The 24,667-nt window shown below is 31.3% G+C and overlaps 1 protein-coding gene across 1 annotated transcript in view; it reads right to left on the bottom strand.

Moving 5' to 3' along the window:
- The window catches only part of CSMD3 (CUB and Sushi multiple domains 3), a 1,010,791-nt gene that overhangs the window by 56,214 nt on the left and 929,910 nt on the right, over positions 1 to 24,667 (bottom strand). Inside the window, exons 47-55 of the mRNA XM_064476888.1 lie at positions 24,097 to 24,210; positions 19,264 to 19,452; positions 18,740 to 18,886; positions 16,261 to 16,449; positions 13,479 to 13,664; positions 12,188 to 12,382; positions 8,241 to 8,414; positions 3,629 to 3,802; positions 714 to 887 (exon numbers count right to left, since the gene is read on the bottom strand). Coding sequence (XP_064332958.1) covers positions 714 to 887; positions 3,629 to 3,802; positions 8,241 to 8,414; positions 12,188 to 12,382; positions 13,479 to 13,664; positions 16,261 to 16,449; positions 18,740 to 18,886; positions 19,264 to 19,452; positions 24,097 to 24,210 — 1,542 coding nt within the window. The remainder of the gene's footprint in view (positions 1 to 713; positions 888 to 3,628; positions 3,803 to 8,240; positions 8,415 to 12,187; positions 12,383 to 13,478; positions 13,665 to 16,260; positions 16,450 to 18,739; positions 18,887 to 19,263; positions 19,453 to 24,096; positions 24,211 to 24,667) is intronic.

The raw sequence follows: 24,667 nt of genomic DNA, 5'->3' as shown, positions 1-24,667 counted from the left end.
AAACTTAGTTTCAAGGGTAAATTTAATCAAACCAACCAAGGATTCAAAGAATAAAATTAACATATGAACTATGTAGATAACGGAATGAAATTTGTGTGGCTGAAAATACTGGAAATAGGAAAACTTTCCTGCAAAATTGTTTTGAACAATAGCAACTCCATAAATACTATGAATGATAGCTTTCAAGCTGTAGTTAAACCATTAAATAATGGAGCTAAATGATAATTTGGTTGTATTTTATTGACAACATGAAGTATATTATACCTCTGCAAGTGGAAAAAACATAAAACAATTCTCTTTAATCTGTTTCTATGGAGAAAACAATAAATAATCCTTCAAGGCAGGTATCATGGTAATTCAGGCCACAAAAATTGTTTTCCAAAAATATGAAGAAAAATATTAAAAAAATAAGTTCCATTAATAATGAAGCAAACTGCAAGTACAAATGATCTCTATGACTTTATATGCAGCAATAAAATAGGTACAATACAATTAAGCAGCTGAAATAAAGTCTACCAGTTTTAACTTTAAAAAATTTAAAAATTAAGTAAAAAGAAAGCACTACTAATGAGATGACATCAGTATGAAATCTTTTTGTTTTATTAGCTGAAAACTGTCTACTGCTCTACTCAAGTTGTTTCAAATGTCATCATCTGTGTTTATGCAGACACATTATTACTGTGCTATAAGCTGGAATATAGTTAGACTTTTACCTTTGCATACTGGTGGAGGATGGCTCCACTGTCTGTTGGCCTGGCACTGAGCCTTTGTTGGCCCTTGCATAAGATACCCAATATTGCAAGAGAATGTCACCACATCATTAAAGTTGAACCCATTTCCACTTGTTCTTCCATAAATTGGACTACCAGGGTGACCACAGCTCACAGCTAATAGCAATGGGGTGAGGTGGGGGACACAAAACAGAATATTTGGTTATCAATTATCACATAAAATTATACTTAATCATTTCAAACAATGTGAAAAGAAGGCCACTTTTATATGAAAATATTCTTAAAATAATTTTACTAATACAAAAGAGCAATTTAAAATGCCAAAATACTCTAATATAGTACAAGCATTATATTAGTAAGTAGATAATTACTTATAATTGTGATGATTTTATGCAAGTGGTACATAGATATTTTAAGTTCCAAGGTACCCTTTCACTCTGTTTCTTTTTAAGGAAGAATACTGAAATTCAAAGAAATCTGGGAATGATCGAAGTTCATGTCACTAGTTAATAGCAGAAAGGAATGAAACTGACCCAATTTTCCTTTTCTAGTTAAATTTAAGAACTAAAGATTCATGAAAGTAGTTTTTTGTATTTAATTTTAAAAGTTTCTTTTAGTATTGTTTATACAATCATTTTTATGAACAATAGATAAGCAAAAGTGTGCTTGAAGAATAGTTTAATGTGACTACATAATGTGGATAATTATAAAATAATGCATAATGCTGTATTAGAATTCTCCTTAATATTTTGAAATACCAATATTAACATTTCCTAAATCAATCAACCTTACTGGTATATTTTCTTCAATATTGATATTTGCTAATTTAGCACAGTTTTGTTTAGAAATAATGGTATCAATAAGATGAATTATCTAAGTCCTTCTAATGTTATAGTTCTTCTCTAGATTTTATGCAGTATTGGCTTTTTCCAAACATTATTTCTATAAGCTGTTTTATTGCATTATCTCATTTTATTAATCATAACAACTCCAGTAATACTGCTTCATAATTGGGCACAGTGAATGACCATAGTCACTGTTAGTATTTTCAGAATGACCCAACAGCAATTAATTTGCAGCTGTAGGTTAATGACAACCTACTCATTTGGAAATTTAACTGCATCTTATTCTTGTTTAAAATTGTCAATAAAGAAACCAGTTTTACTCCAAGAGCCAATTTCCATTTACAGTCTCAGTTATTAAGCAAGAAAAATAGTGATATTAGTTGGCTATGCTTTTATAAAAACGAAAGGCAAAAAAATCTAGGATAGACTCAAGCATCATATTGCTGTCTTAAAATAACTGGATGGTCTGTGTGTGTGCACACACATCTTATAAAAGCAATTTTGTTGACTATATGTTCTATATGATCCTAATAAATCTCATCATTCTAATGTATCTTCCATGAAACTAGAACTCCAATAAATTTCTGTTGATTGGATAAGAAACTGACAATAACGGAATTTATAAATACGGATATAATTAGCCACAAATTAAATATTTCCTGTGAAGCCACACTAAAAGCCCTATGCATTATTTCTCTGAAGCCTCCAAAATCTATATCTTTTGATCCTATAATCTTACAATTGCAACATATTTACAATGCCCATTCTCATTTTCTAACACAAATTTTAATATAAACATCAGTAATTGGTGATTGAAATTATTAGGAGAAAAAAGAAATATATGGATAATTTACTTTCTGGTGCAAAATAGGAGATTGTGATGTGAAACACTGTGTACTGCTGGGGATTTGCTGGAGTATGAAAAAAAAAACTAGAGTTATTATTCAATTGTAACCTTGTTTTTATAGTATAACTGTCACAATAAAAGCACAATAGGCAAATCCATATCATACATATAAGAAGAGATGCCTTAAAACCACAAATGTGCAGAGCAGGTATATTTAAAGAATAATAATAAAAAGGCATTATTTTAAAATTCATTTTATCTTTCATGTTTGAATTCATATCTAAATTAACTTAAAAATCAGATGGCTATTTGTTAAACTAGTGAGATCTTTCATTAAAACAATTCCAAAATTATGTATAGTAACATTGTATGAATTTGAAAATAGTGGAAATAGTGTTTCAAAATAAACTTTTAAATAATTTTAAGCATTTAATACAGTCATCTGTAATAAAATATAAAATAAAATATTCACTGTGTATATAATAATCTTGATGTATTTAAGAATACAATAGGTATGATGAATTTTCAAGCTAAAAAGGATCAAAATAATAAACACTGTTAACCATTCACTTGATACATAAGGGAATTAGGGCCCAGAGATATTAAATAATTTGCATTAGCTTACATAATTAGAAATGGAAATAAAGTGAGAACAATTGTTTTCCATGTCATGTCTGATGATTTTTCCCTACTACTCCATCAGGCTCTGCTTTTGATGCAACAGCTGTAGCAACATAATTATTAGCAAAAAAAATCTAAAGAATTTTCTACTATAAAAACTTTGTGTTATCACATCACAACACTGTTGATCCTACTGTACAGTGGTCTCAAGAAATTTAAATTCTTATAACTAAAAATTTAAGAACGTACCTTCTGTATATACCTATATTAAATACTAAAACAGCTGAATTTTAGTGTTTATTTCTTTTCTTTATGATAAAACATTCTAGTATTTTCTCCCACTTTCTTATTAGGTGGTTTTACATGCCTCTGAACACACCCCACCTTAAAGAGTAGTATGTCACAGTACTGAAAAAATGCAGTGAGAACTTAGTTCTTTAAATACATACACACACAGACACACATACATACCCATATATACATATGTGTGAGTTTGTCTATATAATCTTCTACCTTACCTAAGCAAATAATTGGTAATTTCATGTGAACAGAGGTCTCTGATTACTTTTGCTATGCTTACTTACGCACACAGGATGGGAGTTGACCAGACCAATTGTGATCCTGTTGACATATTCTCACTGAAGAACCAATCAGTCGAAAACCAGGATTACACTGATAAACAACTGTGTCTCTATATCCATAATTTTCTCCAATGACTTGACCATTCACAATAAGTTCCGGAATTCCACAGTGACCCGCTGAAATGGGTCAAAAATTTTTTTTCAATATTATGATTTAAGTTTTATTTGTGTATTTATATGCCTATATAGCATTACTAATCTTTAAATATTTACTTAGAAGCATGCCACAAATAATGTAAACATAATTATGTAAAATAAATATAACTGTAAGATACTTAGCAAAATCCCAAATATTTAGGAATTAAAAGAAAACGCTTCAGTTATGCTTGAGTCTAGGAGAAATTAGAAAATATTTCAATCTGTATAAAAATGAAAATACATCATATCAAAATTTGAGGAACACATGTAACGTAGTGTTTAGTGAGGAATTTTACAATGTTAAATACTTTGGTTAGAAAAGAGGAAAGATATTCAATGATGTAAGCAATATTCCACCATAAGAAAAAGGAAAGAGAGGAGCAAAATAATGAAGAGAAAAAAGCCAAAATAAGTAGTTGGAAGAATATGTTAAAGACATTTACAGAAATCAAGGAAATAGAAAATAGAAAAAAATAGAGAACATTACTTAAGCTAAATTTTTTTCTGCAAAAATAGGAGAGTTCAAATAAATACAATCAAAAATTAGAGAGGAGAAATTACAACTGATAGCACAGTAATACAAAAAATTGTAAGAAACTACTAGGAACGATTATATACCAACAAATTGGAAAAACTAGAAGAAATGGATGAATTCCTAGAAATATACAATCTTCCAAGATTGAATCATAAAGAAATAGAAAATCTAAACAGGTCAATCACTAGTACACTGATAGAAACAGTAATTAAAAACCTCTCAATAAACAAGAGTCTAGGACCATGTGACTTTACTGGTGAATTTTGTCAAACATTCAAAGAAGGTTTAATAGTTACTGTCAAATTCTTTCAAAAAAATTGAAGACCAGAGAAAGCTTCCAAACTTACTTTATGAGCCAGCATTACCCTGATACCAAAACCGTAGAAGGGTACCACACACACAAAAAGAAAACTAAAGGCCAATATCCCTTATGAATATAGATGCAAAACTCATCAACAAAATATTAGCAAACTGAATTAAACAATACATTAAAAGGATCATACAGCATGATAAAGTAGAATTTTTTTCCAGGGGTGCAAGGATGGCACAACATATGCAAATCAATCAATGTGATACACCGCATTAACAACATGGCCTTAATAAATGAATAAATATATTAACATTACTATGTTTCGGAATTGGAAGACAACATTCTTAGATGTGAATTCTCCCCCAAATGATTCTGATCATAAATCTATCAGGATTTAAAAAGAAAAATTAACAAGCTAATTTTAAAACATGAAACTACAAAGGACATAGAGTATCCAAAGTCATCTTGAAAAAATGGATTTGGAGGACTTACATACAAAATTTTAAGACATTTTAATAAAATCTACTCAATAAAAAGTCCCTATCTGGAAACAAACACCTCTCTGGAAAACAAAAATAAACCTCAACCTTACTTTATAATATATACAACACATTAAAAATAAACAATAGACATAAAGTAAGACCTAAAACTATAAAACTTATAGAAGAAAATAGGAAAGAAAATCTTTGTGACTTATGATTGAGCAAAGGTTTCTTAAACGAACACAGAAAGCAATAAACAGAAAGGGGAATAAAAAAGACAGACTTTACAAAAACTGAAAACTTCAGCTCATTAAGACATCATTAAAAAATGAATAGGCAAGTCATAGCCTGGGAGAAAATATTAAAAAAAAAAGAATATATAAATAACACCTATAAAAAAGGCAATTCAATATAAAAGATATGTCAGCACTTCATGAAGGAAAATTTACATATGGCCAATAAGCCCAAGAATCTGTACTAGACCTGTAGTCATCAAGACAATCCATATTAAAATCCTCTAGGATACCTTTATGCACCCGATGGAATGACTAAAATTAAAGATTGGGTATGCCACATGCTGGAGAAAATGTGAGACAACCAGAACTGTTCCAGAAATTGTACTCCAGAGTATCCAAGACAAATGAAAGCATACATCCACAAAAAGACTTTTACACAAATGTCTACAGCAGTAGCCCAAAACTGGACAGAGTCCATGTGTCCATCAATAGGGGAATGGCTAAAGTTTTTCATATTCATACAATAGCATTCTACTCAGAGATTACAAAAAAATTTACAGATACACACAAGAACATGGATAAAAGAGAATGAAAGAAGTTTTACAAGGAAAGAGTAGATAATTTAGGATTCTAGTCATATGATTTTCTAAAACAGGGAGAACTGCCATATGGTAAAAAAATTAGAACAATTATTGTCTTAGTGTGTAGGAGGAGGAGAGCTGCAGACTGACCATAAAGGGTCATGAGGAAACGTTCTGAGGTAATGGTAGTGTTCTTCAGCTATCAACTTATTTGAGATACTCAGGTGTACACATTTGTCAAAACTTATCTAATGGTGTACTTATGATATGTGCATTTCACTATATATAGTCATTTGTCACTATAAAAAAGAAACAAGAACCATGAGCAAATATTGAACTCTAGCTGACATGTATATTGAAATGTTTAGCAAGGTGTACTGAATTCTGCAACTTACTTCAAAATGCACCAAAAAATAAGATGAATTGATGGATTATTAGAGGCATGGAACAATAAATATATATGTGATAGGCAAATATGACAATTGTACAATCCTGCTGGTAGGCATATGGGTGTTTACTGTTAAGTCTTCCTATTGAAAAATTCATAACACAATGCTGGGAGTTTGAGAATAAATGTACTATACTTAAAGGGACAATCATAAGCACATTCTAGTGACCATTTGAAGCCAAAGCATCTGGAATTATAAGAATGAATTGTTTGCAATCATGAGAAGAATGACTGGACTATGTGAATTCTTAAGGTCAATTCAAAGCATAAGATTCTAGGATTTGCTTGTTTGAAAACTGCTCTTTCCTCCTACCAACATATTTTTAAGTTTATATTAGATGTCAGTACTATGTCCCATGCAATGAATGTTGCTGTTTTCATAGACCGAGAGGCAATGCCCCATCTTTCCAGAGGACAGAAACAGGATTCTAAGCAGGTGACTAAAACCACCCTCTATATACAATAATCAATAAGTAATACATATAGTATACAAGAACAGTTCATCAGGGCATAGAGTCATAAAATATGGTATTTCAAATTTAGTTTACATATATGTATAAGTAACTAAGTAATCTGTCATTGAAATCAGCATAACCAAACCCAGATTAGAAACCAATAAGAAATATTTTACTTTATTATTTAATCCTATATTAATACACAACGATTAATTTATTTAACATTTTCTTTTTTAGATAATAGTCATAGCATATTCCAATAAATACGTGTTCTTTAAAAAAACTATTGTTACTGGGTTTCCAAGTACACTTATCAACAAATATTCCTGAAAAGGGGAAAAAAAGGAGTTTTAACCAAAATCTCTAGGTACACCCTTTTAAGTTTCACATAATGATTGTATCGCCATAAATATTTTCAAGCTTATTATCAAAGCAATATGTTTTAAATGGTTAAGATGTAGACTTTTCTGCTAAACATCATATTTTTAAATGGTAAAATTTGAGACAAAAAATTAAAAATTTAGTGATACTATTTATAACGTTCAGTACTTTTAAAATTAGCAAACAAAGATTATGCCCAAAGATTTGTTCCCAATAGACAAGTGAATAATTATTAGAACAATTTTTATTATTACCTAATTTTATTCTTGCTATCAAATCTTGAAATCATTTTAGAGAAAAATAAAGCATAAATCCTCTTAATATTAAAGAAATTATTGAAGCCTCTGAAAAAAGATGTAAAGCATAAATCATAATATGCTTTCAATAATGAAATGAAGGGGGCAAGAAGAAGTAGCTATTCAGTTTCTTTTACTGAAGCTTTTTATAATGAATTTGAAAACATCAAGGAGAAAAAAAAATCCTTTTTGCCTAAAATCAGGTTTGAAAAATAGATATTTAAAAAGTTTAAATAGGAAGTATTATTACACATGTTGAAATCTTAAGGGAGAAAGATATTAAATGTGGAAATTGTTTTTCTTCTTCAGTCATTACCTTAAGCAAATAGGTGAAAGGAGAATTGCCTATGATTTAGAAAATGAATTAACTGCTACAGCAATTAATCCAGCTGACTGTGCAGACATATAATTTTCAGCAATTAGTTTTCACCTTTTATTTTCACCATGCCTGGAAGAAAATGTGTCTCTCCTTAATGACATAAGATTCTCATTTGGAATACTAGTTGATTAACTTTAAGAATTTTCTGCTTAATAGCTTTTCTACCGTGAGACATTTTAAAAATTAAATATTTTCTGGTTTTTTGTATCCTTACTGAATGAATATAAGTTATCATCTCATATTATGGGAAAAGGGCTGCCTCCTTTACAGAGAAGGGAAAAAGTGTTTGGTTAAAATGACTTAAAAATCTGTACCTAGGCATCTGGTTTCAGATCCACTCCAAAGACCTGAGGAAAGGCATTCCCGTACAGCAGAGCCCACAAGCATGAATCCTGAATCACAGGTAAAGATGGCTGTTGAGCCATATGTATTTTGAGTTCCAATCTTATTTCCATTTGGAGGTGTAGGTAGTTCTCCACAGGAAATAACTTGAAAACAATAAAAAGTAAAAATATTTAAAGGCACAGTCAATATGAACTTGGAACAAAACCATGCTTTAAACATTTTGAATTTCTATGATGTGACATACTTACAATTGAAACTGACATTTGTAAAACATGTTTGAATGAGTGTGACAGTGTAGAGAAAATAGATGACATAATTTAAAATTTAAAACCTTCTAAGTGGCAGTGACATGTGATGAAGATATTTTGCCTGCATTTTTTGCTTAGCCAATATGGTCACTCAGCAGGTTGTAGTGGGAAAAAAAATCACAAAATTAAACAAAGGTTAATTCATTAGTTCAGAATCTTTCTGTGACTTATCAGGTGACGCTGGGCAAGTTCTTCGATTCATCTGAGCCAAAGTTTCCTCATTAGCTAAGATTGTAATTATAATTAATTTTTGTTGAGAACTCTACAGTTTAGAAAGCTCTTTATATTCGAAACATCATTTGATTCTTACAAGAACCATTAGATATAATTATATTTCACATTTGTTTTTAGATTTCAAAAAGTTGAAAAACAGAGGTTAACTGATTCTGTAGGTCATTCAGAATCCAGGTCTTATGACTCCATATTTAAAGTTCACAAATGAAGTTTCTTTCTAGAATAAAAACAGTAATAGATAGTGTTTATTGAGTGCTTACTTTGTACCAGACATTATTACTAGTGCTTTAACTTCTGTAATTCTCGAAACAATTCTATGAGGTAGGGGCAGTCATTATCTGAATAGTGTGCACTAGGTTATGAGCACATAAAAGGTAAGTAACTTTAATAAGATTCCATAGCCTGTTAATAGCTAAATTAAAATTTGAACCTAGCTGTCTAACTCCAGAATTGAATATTTAACCACCAGGCTTTATTCTGGCTCCAGCTCAGGTTTTCAGCTCTGCTTTAGGAGGCTATTAGATATACAAGTAGAAAATTTGCAGACTTTAAAAAATTAACATAAAATAGTAATTGTACTGATTGTTTTGAACAAATCCCCCCAAATCATCCATAGGTAGTTATGATATTCATTTATTAATAAAAATAAATGTATATTATTTTAAAGATGACTAAGTAGAGAACCAGAAGAAATACAATTCTTTCCATTTTTTTCAATGAATTGTGATTCTTAGGTATTTGTCTTCCCTCCATTTTGAACTGTGAGCAGGAACCTGATCTTTTTTTTTCTTTTCAGATTACTTTTATTTTTATTTACTTATTTAAAATTTTTTTATTTAGGTGCAATTGATTTACAATATTAGCTTCAGGTGTACAGCAAAGTGACTCAGTTATACATATATATACATATATTTTTTTCTTTTCAGATTCTTTTCCATTATATATTATTATAAGAAATTGAATATAATTTGCTGTGCTACACAGTTGATCCTTGTTTATTATTTTATATGTAGTAACCTGTGTCTGTTAATCACCAATCCCTAGTTTATCCCTCAGCACTCTTTCCCCTTTGGTAACCATAGTTTGTTTTCTATGTCCGTGAGTCTGTTTTTGATTTGTAGTTAGAATTTGTATCATTTTTTTTTTAGATTCACATATAAGTGATATCATATGATATTTGTCTTTCTCAGTCTGATTTACTTCACTTAATATGATAATCTCCATCTATGTTGTTGCAAATAACACTATTTCGTTCTTTTTATGGCTGAGTAATATTCCATTGTATATATACCATATCTTCTTTTTCCAGGCATCTGTTGATGGACATTTGGGTTGTTTCCATGTCTTGGCTATTGTCAATAGTGCTGCTATGAACACTGGGGGATATGTGTTTTCAACTTATAGTTTTATCTGGATATATGCTCAGGAGTGAGGTTGCTGAATCATGTGGTCAGTCAATTTTTAGTTTTTAAGGAACCTCCATAGTGGCTGCACCAATTTACATTCCCACCAACAGTGCAGGAGGGTTCCTTTTTCTCCACACCCTCTCCAGCATTTATTATTTGTAGATCCTTTAATGATGGCCATTCTGACTGGTGTGAGGTGATACCTCACTGTAGTTTTGATTTGATTTTCTCTAATAATTAGCGATATTGAGCATCTTTTCATGTACCTGTTGGCCATCTGTATGTCATCTTTGGAGAAATGTCTGTTTAGGTCTTCTGCCCATTTTTTGATTGGGTTGTTTATTTTTTGATATTAAGCTGTATGAGCTGTTTGTAAATTTGGAAATTAGTCCCTTGTCAGTCATGTCATTTGCAAATATTTTCTCCCATTCTGTAGGTTGTTACTTTGTTTCATTTATGGTTTCCTTTGCTGTGCAAGGAATCTGATCTTATGTTTTACATAAACCCTTCTACACAGTAAAGAATTGAGCACTAAGCAACCAGACAAATATTTTTCCATGTCTGATTAAATTAATATTTCTGTTGTATATAAGTTTTTCCTAGCTCCTTGAAATACCTTTATCTCATCTGCCTTTTTAACAAAATTATAATGGAAGAACAACAAGGCTTGAGGAAAGAAAAGATCCTGGGTGAAAAAGTGAAAGAATAAGGCAAAAATTTGAAGTATATATGCCATATTTTTAGAATACGTAATGTAATTTAGATATATATTTTGAGATTTTAATTCATCAATATGATTATCTTATAAAAATGGCAACTCCAAAACCTATGCTTAGAGATTAAGAAAATAAATTGCAAAACAGAGCATTCATAAGTAAAATACTACTAGGTACTTGTGTACTTGTTACATATAGGCAGTTGTCTGCTATGTTAAACTTTTTAATTATCATAATCTTATTTATACTTCTGATTTTTTATTAGTTTACTTATAAATTATAAGTATCTATACCATAAATGCCATAGAGTTGTGTTTAACATGAAATAAAAGGATGTATTTTCAGCCTATCTTATTTCCAGGCACAAAGTAAACTCTCAATAAAGCAGTAAAGGAAGTTCAAAGGGAATTCAAGATATTTTACCTGATTGTCTTACGTTCAATTAGCTTATCTATATTAGACACTGGCCATTTATAATATAATAATGCCTGGGGGTGGGGGAGGAAAACAGAACAGTGGTAGAGCGCATGCTTAGCATGCGTGAGGTCCTGGGTTCAATCTCCAGTATCTCCACCAAAAAAAAAAAAGAAGAAGAAGAAAGAAAAAAAAAAGAGATTGCAATGATTAAAATGTTCAATTTGATTCAGTAAGTAGTTATTGAGCTGCTGCTGTGAATCAGGTTCCAGCTGATATTTTCAACATGTCACACCATTAAATCTTCATAATAACTATGAGATAGGTATTATTGTAATTTTCTAGCTTAAGAAATGGGATCAGAGAGAATAAACACCATATAACATCAAAAGACAGAGGCCGTAATTAGATTCCTTGGTTTGAAACTCAATTCTCCACCATAAGTCACTGTAGGCTCTGTGACTTACGTAATATGGTTAGATCTTGGGCTCAGTTTCCCTTTTGATAAAATGAATGTAATAACATTCACTGATTTATAGCATGGGAACTAAAGAATAAATGAAATAATACATGGCAAGGGCTAAAAGCAGTGCCTAGTTGTTTTAGTAAATGATGGACCTAGAATCTAAGCATAGGATTTCTGACTCCAAAGCCCATGCTTCTTTATTTTAACAAGCATTTACAAATACAAAAAAACAGTTATAAAATTTTAACATGACTTTAATAATGATCTTTTAAATAATATTACTTCATTATTGCTCTAGTGTGTTTGGGAAAAGTGATCAAGTTATTCAGTCACCAAGGATTATGAAATAAGCTTAGCAGAGCATATACCTACTTTGGCAGTATGGTCTTTCATTCCTCCAACTCCAGGTACCATTAGGAAGACATTCAATGGAAGCAGGACCTAGTCCATGGTAACCAGGGTCACAGCTGAAAACAACCTTGGTTTTGTATTCATAATGGGAGCCATTCACAATTCTCCATCTTCCGTGTTCCAAAGTAAAGGAGTTGATGCTTGGGCATGTAGCAACTATACACAAACCAAGAAAATAAATGATAATAGGTCAGTCATATCTGTTATACCTCTCAACTATTTCTCATGTCTACTGCATCCTTAGTTCACCACTTCCTTAGTTCCTTCACTATTGTGCAAATTTTTTTTTCATGCTAATCTTTTCCATTCCCTCAGCTCTATGATACTGTTGGTTGCTCCTTGAACATGTCATGTTATTTCACACTTGGAAGTCTGTACATATTATTCCATCTACCTAGAATCCATATTACTGAATTACCTCTACTCCCTTATTTCCTTGCTTTGTTTTAGATTATCATATCTAAGTTTATTCTTTACTACATGAGGTATATTTCAGTGATGAATCACTCCAGTAATACTAGTTTTTTTTAAATTGTTTCATTTGCTTGAAGCTGATTTAAAAGTATTCTTTCCTCTTTTTACCCAGCTTTATTGAGTGATGATTGACAGGATGTGGAAAAGAGGGAATCCTTGCACAAGTTGTGAATGTAAACTGGTAGAGCCATTATGGAATGTACACATTCAGCAGTATGGAGGTTCCTCAAAAAAATCAGAATTATTTTCTATAACCATTATATAGTATTCATTTACCTATTAAGGTATTAATGACAGGCATTTAATGACTATTAAAGAAATAGTCTAAATGTAAGTAACATGAAGAATTCTGACAAAAGTTAGTATTATGGATCATCTCAGCAGCATCATTTCTGTTTATAAAAACCAGAGCTGAACATATTGAAATACTATTTTATTAATGCAACCTTTAATTTTTTTCCCAAAGGCCTGTGTCTTGAAAACACATGTTGATTGATGAATGACTTTTTCCAAAATAAATAAAGCTTTGTTATGTAAAATGAAATGTCACTTTATATATTTGACATAAATATTCTGGAGCTTCTGAAAATGAATCAAAAGTCCTTATACTGTCTTCCAGTTCTTTATAGAACAAGACAACCTAACCTACTTTAAATTCCTTCTTAGACATCACACTTCATTTCAGAGATTAGCTATAAAATTTGAATATACATACAATTTCAAACCATATAAGATGCCAGTAGAAACACAAGTGGTAAAATTTCCTTAACATACATACCAACACAGCGAGGGGTCTTGTTATGATTGCTCCAAGTTCCATCTGATTGACATACAGCAGTGGTAAGTTCCTTAGATGACAATCGATATCCATCATTACAAAAATAGGTAACTCGAGTTCCTACCAAATAGTCTGTTGTGAGTATTCCTCCATTTGTTGGAGCTTTAGGAATCCCACAGGAAATTGCTGAAATAATAATATACACAAAAAAACAAGGAAAGAGAAAAATAATTTATTAGATAAGTCTCTTAAATTGTAAAGCATATAAAACTATTTGGAATTTTATTAATTGCTCTGAAACAATTTCAGAACACCTCTCCAAAAAGCTTTTCTGAACTACAACTTCCTGAATCATTTATTTCGAACTCTCATTGAACGTATTTTTAAATTGGTGAATCCATTGAATCCATACATTATTAGCACTATATTTCTTGGTTTCTTACTTAGTTTCTTATCAGCATGTGCATGGTTAATCAGAATGCATACAGATGATATAAAGAATGCAAGTTAGGTAAATACAGAGTGGATTAGTGCTAACTCATGTCTGAACCACCATCCAGCAAATTCAGTCAACTGAATTTGATAGTTATTAAAGATTATGAAGTTGGTGGTAACCAATACTCATCAGGACTTTGGCCAGGAATGAAACGAACAGATTTATTTTACCTGAAAGCTGGATATTACTTTGTCTTAGGCCCAGCCAAACTCTATGAGCTTGGGCACCAACCATGAATATCATGTGTATGGATATATTTAATAAATTTTGGGCCAGGACTTATTGTCTTAAAACCTAGTTTGGATCTTCCTGCATTTCATTGACATGTCTTAGATATTTTGGGTTTTATCTACAATAAATCTGATTTACATAAAAATTAGTTTTACCATAATGTGATAATTACAGTAAAAATATATATTTACATAATTTATTATATATATTTTCACATCTTATAAGTTAAAATGTCTATAAGGAAATCTCATAAGATCAACTGTTTCCAATCTTTGCTCTACAAGGACAAACTTTTGTACCCCAAAAAGAAAAAAAAATACTCTTTTAAAGAATACATGTGGTTGGCAGCAAAACCCTAATTAAATTGAGATTATTTGTATCTTTTATATCATATTCAGTGTAAATATTTATACATATCTCTGCAGAAAGATAATATATTTGAATGTGGGTGCATCCTTAGAACCAGTTGGAGTTATTATGGAACATTTGGTATATGTACTGTATATATATGTACCTCAAAAAAATCAGAAAAGTTCTAAATTCTGAAATATCTAGTTTTATTGGTTTCATGTAAGAGATTCTGGATTTGTAGCTATATTTTTCTCATATAAAAAGAAGTAACAGGAAGCCGTGAATTTAGTCTGAGTATTTACAAAAGCTGTATTCTATTTACTTTTCTCCTAATTTAACCTAAAATCGTTTCTACTTCTCTTATAAAACCTACCATTTAGGTATTTAATTTTAATTAATCCATGCAAATTGACTATAAAATGAAAAAAATCTTAGTGAAAGCCATATGAAATTCTCAAAACTGAATGGCAGACTCCTTACTGGTGAGTAGTTTGATCTTTTGTAATTTGATAACTTGCAAATTATAAACAGAAAAGCAGTAATATAGACTTAATAAATTATATAAGCAATCTCATATAATTATGTTATCATCCATGCTATCTAATTATAGACCTCTAAAAAGCAGATATAAATGGTCCCCTGATATCTGTTAAAACAATGTTTGTATTTCCACCTAGGGCTTCTGGGAATTTTAATTTGTAATAAACTTTCTTCCCAATGAAGCTCTACCAAAGATCATGTATTTACTCACTTCTTAAAAATTAACTATACCTTCTTGGGATAGTATAGGTTAAACTTGGAGCAAAGTAAAAATAAAATTTAGTCTAAATAGTATAGAGTTCATAGATGTGGTTAGTATGACTATATTTGAGAACTGAAAAAGGAAACATAATAAAGTGATAGGACAAAGTTGCCTCTACATAGCTTACAATTTAACTTCTCAGCCAAAAAAAAGGAAAACAGAGTTCAGAAGAACCCCCATCACTGGGTGGATGTCAGAGGCTTCTCTGCAGAATTTTCAAACAAGCACAAATTAAAAGTAAGGAAAGGAATACAGCGTGACCGTTTCTATACTATTCCTAGCCGAGAAACTCTAGTACTTTTTAAAAACAATAATTTGTCCAAAGCTCTGAAATATGCCATTAGTTGATTTGTCATTCTTTTGCTATAGCAGGATATAAAGCTCAGATAGTGCTTGATTTTTAACAAAATAAAATGAAACTAAAAGACATCTCTATTATAGAGTTAGCTGAACAGTGAAGCAAAAATAATGTAATTGGCTATATTTTCCTCTTTTGAATTTGTTGCTCTGCGAGCACATGTTTGCATACATGGAGTGAAAGCCTTCAGTGAACTTGTTCACTCTTGTCCTCTTTTCTCTTTGCAGACTTCACACTAACACCAACTCCAGTTCTGGGTCATTCATTTTCTGACAGCAAACGGTAAATGTATGAGTAAAGTACATACATAAGTGGATAGAGTAAAGGCATAAATCACATAACCAAATGAACAATTATAAGACAATGTGTCTCAATCTCCTCAAATTTATCATTCTGTGTTTTTAAGCCTTATTTTCCTTATAGGGGTCCATAATACGCTTCTGAATATTTGTATTTTTGGAAGTTTCAGCAATCCAAATGAAAAAGTTAAATAGGCTTAATCTGTGATTAATGTGCTTATCTACTTTTGGTTAATATACTTCACCTTGACAAGCTGGGACCGGTGCATCCCATGCATGATACCCGTAGGAAGACTTTCTGCACACAGCACTGCTTTTCCCAACGAGTCGGAATCCTCGATCACAGGCCCAGCGGACCACACTATTAAGCTGTCCACCTGTCTGACTGATGATGTATCCATGAGGCGGGGATTCTGGTGTACTACAGTAGAAAGCTTTTTAAAAGAAAAAAAAATTACTGTATAGTTAATGAATCAGAAACTCTTTACAATCTAGAGTTATAAAAACCTATAAGTAAATACTAGTTCTTAAAAATATGTCAATTGCCATCTATGTGAATTTTACTTCATATGGACATCACATTATTTTCCATCCTCCTGACAACCAATTGAGATAACTTTTAGGAGACATAACTATTTCTAGGCTTTCTTCTAATTCTTGTTGTCACTGAAGATATCCCCTGAATTGAAATACATCACACTTTCTTAAAACCCTGGAGGTACAAAAGCCCTCCAAATACTTCATTGAAATTTGGAAATGATATTTTCTGTCATTTAAAGGGCCTAAATGCCACAGCTTTGGTAGCAATATTTTAGAGTATGTTGTTTACACGTCACTTTGAAATTATCTCCAGACACCTATGTCATGTCAGGCCATGCATTTCATTTTGGTGGATGTCTAAAATAGACCCTCCACATTCCACAATCCTCTCTTCTAGTTTATTAAAGAGTTTCCATGCTGTCGAGAGTGCTTACATATGGTGATAAAAAATGCCGATAAAATAAAACTTTTTTCATCTCCTGAAGTCTGAAATGTCAAAAGATAATGTCAAATGGCTTTTTCATATATATATACTTTTGAGCCTATTCAGCCTGGCAGGCTCCATTTACCCTTTGAAACTTCAATGTATTCATGTGAGAAAAGTGAGACTTTAGGGGTAAATAGTAAGAAATAGATTGGACTTAGAATGTATATGTCATAACTTGTCATTTTCTAAAGGAAAAATGTATATTCGATATGTCAAGTTGCTCTTGGGGCTAAAAATGATGTTTTCATTATATTTATATCCAACTTTGTCATGAATATCAACATAAATAAGGATTAATCTTTAATATAGAAAATCTAATGCTAATAATTACTGGATTTGAATGGTTCCCCTTTAAGTTAATATTATCATCATCAAAAATACAATTCAGCTTATTAATATAGTCTTTAGGCACAACTTTAATAAGACATTTATATTGTTCATGGAATAGAAACAGATTCAAATATGAAAAATCTTAAGAATGACTTGGGCATATATTTCAATTTTTAAGCATTTCTCCTATGCATGCCTAATAACATTTTTAAATTTAATAGAATACTTATTATAGGATAAAACTTGTATACATGTTATAATATAGTGTCAGTGACAAGTTACTTCTAATATGTAAAGGACAAACTGTTGATAAAGTCAAACTATCATCTTATAATTTTAAAATCAAAACAGACAAAATTGTTTTATTTGTATATTACATACACATGCAAATTTATATCAAGGAGCAAAATTTGAGAGTATTTTTACACCTGGAATTCAAAATTTATTTACGTTTATGTCTACAATTGTGTCAGAATTATTTATAAAATATTTAAGGAAGTAATTTTAGTAGAACTAACTAGCAATGACCCATGGTTTCAGGAGTCATGGTCTGAACACTGTACAGAAAGAGATGGCTGATTGGTTCTGAAGTATTCTGTTACTGAGCATATACCCATGGCTTCTGACGTGATTTAAGAAGGCAATGAAGAAAAAAAAAATATAACTGTCACATCATGGAAAACCATGTACACTTACTCAACAAGAAAATTATTCACTCAGTATCAGCAGACCTTATAAACAGGAAGTCATACAGAAAAAGCTATTTCATCTTGATGTTAAAAAGGATTTTCAGCCCACATGTTTCTGAACATTACTCAGTGAAAAGCAATGATGACAAAGCAACTATTTTTTTTCAAAATGAAAAGTTTTTAAATGAGATTTTCATCATTTGCTCTTTCAATATTTAATATATTTTAGGAACTATCATAATAGGTGGGCAAGAATGAAAACAAATTTTACCATTGTATGTTTATCTTTTGTTTATACTTATCATTTAAAGGAGTTATAATAAGTAGATTATATGTACATACACAACTGAGCAAAGCTATTTACATTTTGTGAGAGTTCAAGGGAAACACCTATTGGGGAAAAAGCATTAAAATATCATAGTTTAATTTGTAATTAACTTACATAAGTCATAAATATCTTCAGTGCTTTTAATCATTTCAAAAATCATATGAATGATAAAATATTATCATTACAATGAGGAAACTGAGGCAAAGAGATGCTACATAAATTGTGCAAGAAACATCAACGAAGGAATTTAAATTCATGTCTAACCAAATAGTGTCTGTGTTTGTGCCCTTTAATCACAGTCGTACGAGGATGCAGGTGAGATCTGTACTCAAGTTGTAAGTATCACATACCTATATATCTTATCCGGAAGCCTTTTTTGTTATTGCCATGATCTGCTGACCACTGAAGAAATACTTCATGACCGTTGCTTGTTATATTGAAAGCAGATGAATAATCCCCACTGAGGGAAATGAGCACTGGACTTTGAATATTTGGTCCTTTAGAAAGAAAATAATACAATTTAGATATAACTGAACAATTTATCTTTAGTATTTTATATTTTTAGCATAGTACTGAATATGGTGAAACAGATCCAGAAACAATCTGCTTCAACAATAACTTAAAACATAATGTAAAATGTTTGTTTTAAACATTTTAATTTCATAGCTAAAACAGCTACAATTTATAAAGTAACAATCAAACTAACTACAATTTTCATATGATATATAGGTAAATTTGATGTTGATATTTCTAAAAATACTCATAAGATAAAATAAAATCATTTAAACAGTTGTTTATAATGAAGATCTTAATGTATAATTACAGAATCTGAATTGAATTTGATGAATATCTAGTAAATATAACCCATGGTTACCATCATACACCTGAAGAACATCAAATTCTTTTTCTGTCTGGAAGAATTCTACAAACATGCTGATATTATATCCTTTTTCCACTGAAATGCTCCAGGCACACATTTGAAGATTTGGGTAACTGTCAGGATATCCAGGGCTCAGTATGACTCCCGTAGAATCCAGGCGTAATTCATTGGCAGGACACAGTACTGCCAAGAAAATATCATTAGATAATGTTAGTGTTTTATACCTAAGTGAAAACTGCATTTTAAATTCTGTGAATTCTGCTTTCTGTTGAATAACAATCAAGGAGACAAGACCTTGGACTATGTGTATAAGAAGACAACTTGTATAATAATTCTGCAGTTCCAAAAATGAAGGAATGACCTAAAATTATATAGTATTAATTTCCTTGTATTATTACATGGAAGATACATTAATTTTCTGGACAATAAGTTTATAATTAAAAGATAAGGCTCTCCTATTCTTCTATTTCCTTATAGTATTTCCCTACCTTCTTTCATCTTCTTAAATCCTCTTCCATCTGCCTCTGTTGTCTCTGTCAATACCCTGTCCTTTTCCTTCCTTAATTTTCCTTCCATCTTCAAACTCACTGAGGTATGTGAGGACAGACAGGAACTTCCCTGTCTCAGAGTATTCATTCCAGGCAAAGCCACTTCTTATCTCAGGAATATGCTTAAGCCATGAAGATTTAACACAATTTGGGGTCACCAGTTACCTTTCAGTTCTTCATGCTGTTGCCAGACCATAAATGTGAGACAAAGCACAAGTTCTTCTTCTTACTTAATAACAACATCTCTGCTATATATCCTGAGTATGTGTGTGTGTGTGTGTGTGTGTCACCAAAGCATAGTAAACTACTTTAATTGTCCTCAATAGCATTATGCATTGGACCAAATAACACAAACATCTACTTAAATTTGCATTTGAAATGAGAATGTAATCAAGATGATGAAATCCTTATCACTCAAATGATGCCTTTTTTTGCTTTTTTTTTTTTTTCTTAAGAATTTGAGCTTCTATGATTTGGGAAGAGTATTGGAATTGCTCAATATAGCCACTGTAGCCACTACAGAAAAATGTCCTATGCACATCGTAGCTTTTAAAACAGCATGGACCAATTTTTGAGTGTTATTATGGGGGATATCTAAGCACCTGAAGTGAAGGGTAGACAAGATACCTTTTGAAGGTTTGGTGAATTGGAAATACATCTCATGCCATTTCCTAATCCAATTACTATGCATCGAATTTTACCTTGGAGTCAGAGTGTTGTCTCTCAGAATAATTAGATCACTATCTTAAATAGAATCTTTGTTTTTCAATGTTTGCTCGACTAAACTAGGCTTGGAAACACCAAATACAGTTGCTGGAATACAGATGAATAGATGAAGGATTTATATATTTGTTACTTTCTGGGTGCAAGGACATGAAATATTTTGAGTTATAAAGTCTTCAAGAAGTGTAGGGATGGAAAAGACTAAATGAAATGGTGAATTATGGCAACATATGACTGCTCTTCAATCAAGTTAATAACTTGAAATAACTTCAAAATAAAATCTGCCATGACTTAACATACAGATATTTGAATTTGAACTATAGAATATACTGTAGCTAAATTAAAAGCTCGATTTTTTTCCCTTTACATCTATTTCTCTATTTCAATCTGAGATGTTTGCTTCTCAGATGTAATTTTAAGATTTGAAAAAAATAATTGAGTAAATTTGTTAGGTCATTCTCAGTCTAAAAAGGGAAACCTGATGTTTGTTTTTCACAAAATGAAAAGTATGTAAAACAAACAAACAAACTTGGAGATTAGAAATGGAATGGAAAACTTGAATCAGAGATGAAGAACATTAGTAAATAGATAGCTATGGCATATTGAAACAAAAGACACATATAATCTTATGACAAGTTGAAGTAAGCTTTAAGAAAGGGCTTATTTAATGTGAGCCCAGCTCTTTAATACTTCTGAAATACTTAGCTAAGAAGTAACTGGGTTCCTGAGCACGTTGCTCCCTCACCAAAAACCACCCAGCACCTTCCCAGCTTGACACAAGCCCTCCAAGTTCAGCCCTTGCCTACCTCTCCTGCTTCGTTTTCTGCTGTTCCTCCTCTGAAACAGAATGCTCCAAATATACTGGATGACCTATAACTTTCTGAACTCAGCACACCTGTTAGTGCTTCTGTTTCAAACGTCCTTCTCTTGTCTGCTGCATTTGAAATGTTAGTGCATTTCAAGGCCCAGATCAAGTGTCTCATCCTCTGTGAAACACTTCCTGAACCTCTCCTTCCTCAACCCAAGCAGAATTGTAGTTTTCTTTCTTGGTGCCTCTGTATTGTATGCCTATATGATTGCAGTTAGCAATTTTATGGCTATTATTTCCTCGTTTTTTGTCTTTCTTCTTAGGCTATTGTTAACAACAACAACAAAAGTGCCATATCTTATTGGCCTTGATGTTTTTAACTGAACAAATATCCCATATTACTTTTGAAAAATTGGTATGATTCAATATAATTTACTGTAAATACACAAATTAACCTATTCTCAAACTAACCAACAATAAGACAATCATCAAGAATGAGAGTAAATATTCATTGTCACTATACGTTAGACACTAGTAAGCACCTTTCATGCATTATATTACTTGCCACTACAACTTTAAGAAGTGTGTAAAATTTGTATCCCCATGATACATACAAAACTTTGAAGTGTCACAGATTCAGCTGGATGGATCCCATGTTTTTAACCATCAAATGTAATCACCCATTACATTTAATTTATATCAAACCCTTTGAAGGCACCATATTTAGTACTGCTTTACATGTTTAAAGTATGATGTAAATAACTAAAGAGGATCCAGGAAAGAATAACAAAAATAATGTAGCCCCTATTAGGAAATTAAAAAAAAAATCAAATAATTTAAAATAGACTAAAAACAGTGAATTCCAACAAATTCAGTTCCAACAGATTCCAAATAAATGACTAATTTTTAGCAAGCTTGTGAATTAACCCAAAAATTATAAGTCAGCTTTTTAGCTCAAATGCCTAGTCAATTAATTAATATAGTAACTCTGCATAGACTCATTCTGAGGGATGAGTTATTAACTTTTAGCTACTGCCTGAAGTGTTATCATGAAACAAAAATTTATCTTTTTTGTATTCTCTACAGCAGACAGAATAAGAAGAGACACGTTTACTAAATCTATAGGGAATTATGCTTTTAGGAATAAGATATTGAAAGTTTGACAGATGAGGGACTCTGAAATAACTAGGTTAGCAGGATTGCTTTGTTTGGTTCGGTTTAATTAAAATAATATTGAATTGGGATCCAGATATAAGAAAAGAAGAGCTGCCCTCCAAGAGCTCACAACGTAATGCGTGTATTGGGTCAAGGAAGAAATCCTGATATGTAATTGCTTGTTCATACCTTCCCGTGTCTGCCCAAGTTATTTTCCCATGCTTAATTTCCCCAAAGACTCAGACTCTATCGTCTCCATTTACATATCTAAAGATCTAAATGTAAATGCTAAATAATCCTAAAAAGTCTAAAGAGTAGCCTTGTATGAAGGAGAAAGCTGAATGAATGACATTTTAATATCAAGAATATAGGTAATAGACTTCAGAATACCCAACAACTTTAAAATGACCTATAAAATGCCTCTTAGAGCAACAGAAATTCTCACATTTGGCTGGTTTATACCTCCAGACACATCTTTCTTTTTGATATTGTAAAAGCCCATTATGAAAATCCTTTCATCTTCTTGAAAGGATTCAAATGAGGTAGAAAAACCAAATGTTAATTCCTACTTACAGCATGTTTGTAATAATAGAGAATTGTTGTTTTGGGCTCATTATAACAATTAAGATACTGCACAGAAAATAGATGGCTATTTCTCAGGAATAAACTCCAATGAAGGAAATAATCCAAGAAAATCTGGGGAGGGATAATTAAGTTCAATTTAACTTTATTCAAATTAACCAATATCTATAATTAGTTACTATGTGTTAGGCACTGTTATGGGCCCTAGGAGCTACATAAATGAATAATACATGATTCCTGAACATCAAAATCCCAGCACATCATTCAAGGTCCATCAAGGTCCATCATGGCCCTTGTAACATAGTGAATTCCTTGAAATTCAGACTTCACTTTCATTTCTGTATCTTTGCATATTCATCTGTCACTTGGACCACCCTTTTTCTACCTTAATTGTACCAAAGGTAGGTCTCACTTGTCATTTGGAACCCATATCTCAGGGAGCAATGCCTTCGACAAGATTCCCTGTTCCATAAACAGTTTAAAATTATATGCTTCTACTGTCCCCTGGCCTAATTCCTAAATACTGTATTGCCACAATCTGTATGGCTGTCATACCCTCTATATCATGTTGCCTCCACAGTAGGGACCATTTATAACTTTTTTGTTTATTTTTTCCTCACATTTTCATTCTTAACAGGTGCTCAATAAAGTTTAATGATTCTAGTGATTAGAATAGAAACTATTTGCGATGAACATTGGAACATTTGTTTAAAGTGATTTCTCTTGCTTTCTACCTCCATTCCCACCCCTCACAGCAAAAATAATTTAAATATGTTGAACTGACTTTGGGATAAACTAGAAAAATTAAATCTTGGATGAATAAAAAATGTTCAGTGTTAACTCTGAGAAATAATGGAATAAAAAAATACCACATATAAGTTGTATAATTTTTAATATTATTGTAAGTAAAATATATAATAATTATGTAAAACAGTTTTTTTCTCAATTTTGCTAGTATTAAATTAAACATAAAACAAACATTTAGAAATAAATCATCATAAGAACTGGTACCTTGACAAACTGGAGGTGCTCCATCCATCTGGAGTCTTTCTCCTAATCTGCATGTCAGAATTGCATTACCAACCAAAGTAAATCCTGGAAGACACTGATACCTAATAATATCACCTATTTAAAAAAAAGAAGAGAGGGCTTCAGACAAGCAAAAAGGTAATGGTTAAAATGAATAGATGTTTCAACTGTAAAATCAGAATTTTTTCCTTTCAGTCATTTTCAATGAGTATTAAAAATTCTATTAGTTATAAGTGGGGATGACATTCAAAATACTGGACTACTAGTATGTCATAAGCACTGACCAATAAGAATGGAAGCCAAGAATAAACTACCAGGAAGACTGTACTCGGGCAATCTGGTTGGAAATAAGCAATAGTAATAACGAAATAATCTGGTTGGTACAGGTAAGATATTCATTAAAAATATATCAAGCAGTTATTGCTAGTTATTGCTTTATGTTAAGATTAGATTTACATTAGGCATTGATATTTTCTTACATTTCTCAACCAAAATTAATAGGATAATAGTGATAAAAGTTTATTATGGCAACATTAAGATATCTAGATATCTT

Source organism: Camelus dromedarius, chromosome 20, assembly GCF_036321535.1.
Source record: "Camelus dromedarius isolate mCamDro1 chromosome 20, mCamDro1.pat, whole genome shotgun sequence".
In the NCBI taxonomy this organism is placed as follows: domain Eukaryota; kingdom Metazoa; phylum Chordata; class Mammalia; order Artiodactyla; family Camelidae; genus Camelus; species Camelus dromedarius.
This window is presented reverse-complemented; position numbering and strand designations above follow the sequence as displayed.